Raw genomic sequence first — 5,228 nt, forward strand, 5'->3', positions numbered from 1 at the left:
AAAAAAAAAAAAAAAAATTTTTCATAAAATTCACGGTCACGGTGCAAAAGGGCAAAAAAAAAAAAAAATTTTTTTTAATTAAATTTAATGGAGAGTAAAATGGCGTCGCGTTTAGGTAAAAAAAAAAAAATTATTTTTTTCAAATCAATAGTTTTTGATTACATTTTATTATTAACGAGAAAAAAACTGCCAACCGAATAAACGTAAATAATAATAATAATAATAATGAATCCCTCTGGGGAAAAAAAATCTATTGATACTAATTCGAGATCGATTTAACCGAAAAATCAAAATGGAAACCGTTTTTAACACGATTAAATGAAAACCGTGATAAGGGGGAAATATACTACAACCTTTCGATTATTAAACCCCCTAAAAAGAAACGATTTGGAAAAAATGTCTTCATTAAGTCTTAATCGGTGACTATATTTGTGGTTTAAGACCAATCGTGATGGGTCAAAAGTTCTTCTTGCACAAGCCCTCAAAATAAACGTTCAACGTAGAGAGTAATGAGGCTAAATGCGGGTGGTCTCTCTCTCTCTCTCTCTCTCTCTCTCCGCCTTAGGCAACAACAAATCAAAAAATATAAAATTTTATTCGTTTATATATATATATATATATAAATAATATAAAAGAAGAAAAAGAATTTATTTGTGTGCGTATACGCATTTCCCCCTGTACAGACATTTTTAAATATTCGATGACGTGTTTTGTGTTTGTTGGGATTCGAATCGTTTCGTTCATAATGAAAAAAAATGTGGAAAATTTAATCGAAAACCAAAAAAATTCATTTATTATTATTATTATCATTGATATATTTTTGCTAAAAGGTAAATTTTTTTTTTTTTTTTTCGTATATATTTTTTAACAGATTTATTTTAATATATCCCTCGAGTGCCATCACCATTTTTTTTTTTTTTTTTTAATTACGGTTCGTTCTTTGCGATAATATTTATCCGTCGATAAATAACATATTTTTTTTGGTAAAAGTAATAATTTTACGCGACGCGCACGCACACACACACACACAAAGGAATTTTCGAAAAGGAAAAAATTTTTTTTTCCAATAGGTCACGTCAATTTTTTTTTTTAAAATTGTTGGTTTTCGAATGAAAGCGGTTGATAAAGGTCCTTTTCCTTTTCCTTTTTTTTTGTCTATCTCGTGAAAAAAAAATGGTAATAATAATAATAATAATAATAATAAACTTATTTATTATTTTGTATTAGAGTGATCGGCGGTGATGACTATTATTTAAAATCGGTATAATATTGTCGTGGTGCACCCAGGTGAGACCGTGACGCCCCATTTTACCACCCCGAAGAAAAAAAAAACCATCATCAGGTATTTTTCTCATTCCAATATTATAGATTTTTTTTTTTTTTTACCGACACGTACGTATATAATAACGATTTCGTTTTAAAAAAATATATATATTATTATTATTATTATTATCAACAGGGTAAAAATTGTGACGTAATATTTTAATTCATTATTTAAATTATTAATTAAACCGTATCTTCCGCCGTTTTTTTTTTTTTTTTTTTTGAATTTAAAATTTATACGTTACGAGATTGATTTGAAAATGAGAGAATCCCCCTCTGCCCCCCCCCCCTGCTCCCCAAAATCTAATGATAATGTTTTTAAAATTATTATTATTATTATCATCAATCGTTTTCGATTTAAAAAAAAAAAAGGTTAAAATGAAAAAAAAAAAAAAAAAAAAAAAAAAATTGGTTTTAAAAAATATTTTGCTTGGGATTATGATTTAAAAAACATAAAAACTTAATGTCGGGTGTATTTATTGGTTTACCGGGGGGATCGGGTCGTCCAATGAAAAAAAAGGAAAAAAATTTTAACATTTTTTTATTGGTTGAAAATTTCTTTTTTGTAACTCACCTGCTGCACGTGGGAGGCAATGTTATTATTATTATTATTAAAGTACTTTTGAAATTCCTACCATCGAAATAACATCCATCAAATAAAAAGGGAAATTCATCATAAATTTAACCATTTTTTTTTTCTCTTTCACATTCTTACGAGTTTATTCATGCTAAAATCGAGAAAAGAATGAGGAGGGGGGAGAGGGAGGGGGGAAACAAAAAAATGATGTACGTGTTTTTTTTTTTTTTTTTATTTAATGGGGCGAGGCGGGGGAAGAGGGATAATTATTATAATGTTTTTACTATCGCGCGTAAGTATCGAAGGGGGTACGAAGTAAGACAAGAAAACCGTTAGAAACGGGTTTTACAAAAAAAAAAATTGATTTATTTAAAATTAACCGTCACTATACTTATCTTACGCAGGATGCATAATAAATAAATTTATTAATTCCGTCGTTCAAGCCTTTAAAAAACTAAAAAAAGAGTACAAACGCACCTAAAAAATTTAAACAAAAGCCTTAAAGCGTGAGTTTTTTTTTTTTTTTTTTTTTTTTTTTTTTTTTAAATAAGGTGTCAACAGAATGCGTGACGTAAAACGTTAATAATAATAATTTTTTGTTGATAAAGTCGTTTTTCCGATATTTTTCCGGATTTTATTAGAAAATTTTTCGAAGGGTAATAAATTAAATTTAAGAGAGAGAAAAGACTTGACGATTAAAAAAATAATAGCAAAACATTTTTTTTTTTTTCTTCTCGCTTGCTGTGAATATTTAAATTTAAAAACTTTCGTCGTTATAATTTATATAAATTATATAAAGATAAAAATCTTTTGTCGACTCGCACGCACGCCATATTTATTTTTATTCCACACCAAAAAAAAAAAAAATTAAATAAAAAAAAAAACATTCACGGATGTAAACTATCACGTCTCGCCTAACTTTAACAACCATTGCTACGGTTTTACTTTTTTTTTTTATTATCGATTTTACCCGTTTTTTATAAAAAAAAAAAAAAAAAAAAAAAACTCACCAATCTTCCAGCTTCATTGTTGTGTAAATTTATTCTAGATTGTATATCTCCAGCTTTTTTTTCTCTCAGATCTAAAAACGATTGTGAAAATTCAACGCCAAAGTCTAAATTATGTGAACAACCGCTCCATTTCCATTTATCCGGATTTTTATTCATCAAATCATTTTCTAAATAATTATCATCATTTATTCCGACATTGTTTCCCCTAAAAAATTTAAAAAAAAAAAAAAAAACATAAAAAACATAAAAATTTTCTTTTTGTTTTTCCGTTGGTATTACGTAATAATTTTCTTTCCGTTACCTTAATATCGATTTGTATCGTTTTGATTTGACGTTACGCTTTTGATTTTCTCTCGATAATAATTTATTATTATTATTATTATTATGAAAACTTTTTTGCCTGTAACTTCCTGGATCGCAACCGCAAGCTATTAATTTTCCAGAACTGCATGCACGAGCAACACTATGTGCAACTCCTGCCGATGATATGGCATAAGCAAAAGCAGTTTCTCTATATCCTGTAAATAAAAAAAAAAGTGAAACCTTACGTTGAACAAGAATTTCAAGTTTGTTAACAAAATATAAAACAAACAAAAATTTCGTTAACCAAAGGATTTAAAAAAAAAATTTTTTTTCCGTGAATGAATAAAAAATTTTTTTAAAAACTTTAATAATAATAATAAATAAACAAACGCCATCACATAAATGACGGTTATCAATGAAGGAGAGGAAATGATAATAATTTGTTAGAACAAAACTTGAGGAGGTCAAGCAAGACTTTTAAGTTTTTTTTTTTTTTTTTTTTTTCTCTCTCTTAGAGATGAACTAGTAGAGATTCGATTTTCCCACACATTTAACATTGAGAAAACGCTCACAAGAAAACGATCATCAGATTAAATAAATAAAAAAAAAATTTTTCTTTCTCGGACTTTTTCCTACAACTTTTAAACTGATGTAATCCTTTTATTGTACTAAAAAAAAAAAAAAAAAAAGTTATACGTGACCTGAGAGGTTAATTGTCGCGATTTGATATACAACTTTTTATATAACCCAAAATATACCTGTTTCTTTTTAACTTTTGTACATACATACGTACGTTTTTTTTTTTTGTCTTTTTCTCTCTCTCTCTCTCTTTGTTTTTAAGCCTATAAGATCATCTTTATTACATGAAATAGTTAGCTGTGAGGTTTTTCATTTTGTTAACATCGGAATGCGATAAACTAACCACATAAGAAAGTCATGAACTACATCATCCTTTCTTTATTTATCTTTCTTTCTTCGCCAACAAGACAAAAAAAAAAAATTTTCCGGGTACTACTCACAACAAAAAAAATTATTAAATTTTATTTAATTAATTTAAATGGACGGAGGATTTCGTTTGAACCTTTTCTTTTAAAAAAAATTACTGCGTTAGAGGTGAAACCTTTTTCTTTGATAAAATTAATTGAATAAATGACGTTCTGATAACGTTATCGGATAAAAACGAATTCGTTTTGTGAGGTTTTTATTTTTTTTTTTTTAAAAAAATAATTTATGTGACTTAATAAAAAAATAAGTCGTCAAAGAAACGCTACCATCGCCACAATCCGTGAATGCACGCGCGTGTGTGTGTGTGTGTGCGTGAGTGCGTGCGTACGTAATAAAAACTAAAACCCACAGGTTTTTTTTTTTTTTTTTAAATATTAATATGACACGAAGTCAAGATAAAAGGAAGGAAGGAAAGAAGGAAAGGAGGAGGAGGTGGAGGGGGGGGGAGGAGAAAGAAAAAAAAAAAGATGAAGTAATAAAAAACGACAAATTTTCTATGGAAAGTCAAAAAAGAAAAGAATAATGAAAGAATTCGTTTCTCAGCACATAAATTTAATGGATAGCTTATGAAATGTTGTAGATTTGACAAAGCTACTTTTCTCTTTTCATTTTTTCATTTTTTTTTTTGTTATGTCAAAGGAGATGTTTCGAAAAGAAGGGAGTGTTAAAGAAGTGTAACTAATCGACTCGAAATATGCATTTTAAAAAGAAAAAAGAAAAAAAAAAAAATTGTTTTTTAAGTTTTTCCACGAACGAAACACAATCGGTTTGTGAGATGTTAACATAACATAACGGGAATCATCATCATCATCATCATCATCATCATCATCATCATCATCATCATCATAATCATAATCATAATCATCGTTATTATTATTATTTTAAATAAATAATTAGTTTCGGATGCTCGTGTAAAAAAAATTCATTCTATTGTTATTAATTTCGATATCTTTTCCCCACTCCTCCCCTTTTTTGTTGTTGTTCGTTTACGAAATGTAAACTTTAAAATT

General features: G+C 27.6%; 1 protein-coding gene across 1 annotated transcript in view; it reads right to left on the minus strand.

Moving 5' to 3' along the window:
* Positions 1-5,228, minus strand: part of Phum_PHUM151330 (wnt-10, putative) — a gene marked incomplete at both ends in the record, with an annotated part of 8,815 nt that overhangs the window by 2,010 nt on the left and 1,577 nt on the right. The window contains 2 exons of the mRNA XM_002424744.1: positions 2,911-3,115; positions 3,212-3,428. Coding sequence (XP_002424789.1) covers positions 2,911-3,115; positions 3,212-3,428 — 422 coding nt within the window. The remainder of the gene's footprint in view (positions 1-2,910; positions 3,116-3,211; positions 3,429-5,228) is intronic.

Source organism: Pediculus humanus, genomic scaffold (assembly GCF_000006295.1).
Source record: "Pediculus humanus corporis 1103172107496 genomic scaffold, whole genome shotgun sequence".
Taxonomy (NCBI): domain Eukaryota; kingdom Metazoa; phylum Arthropoda; class Insecta; order Psocodea; family Pediculidae; genus Pediculus; species Pediculus humanus.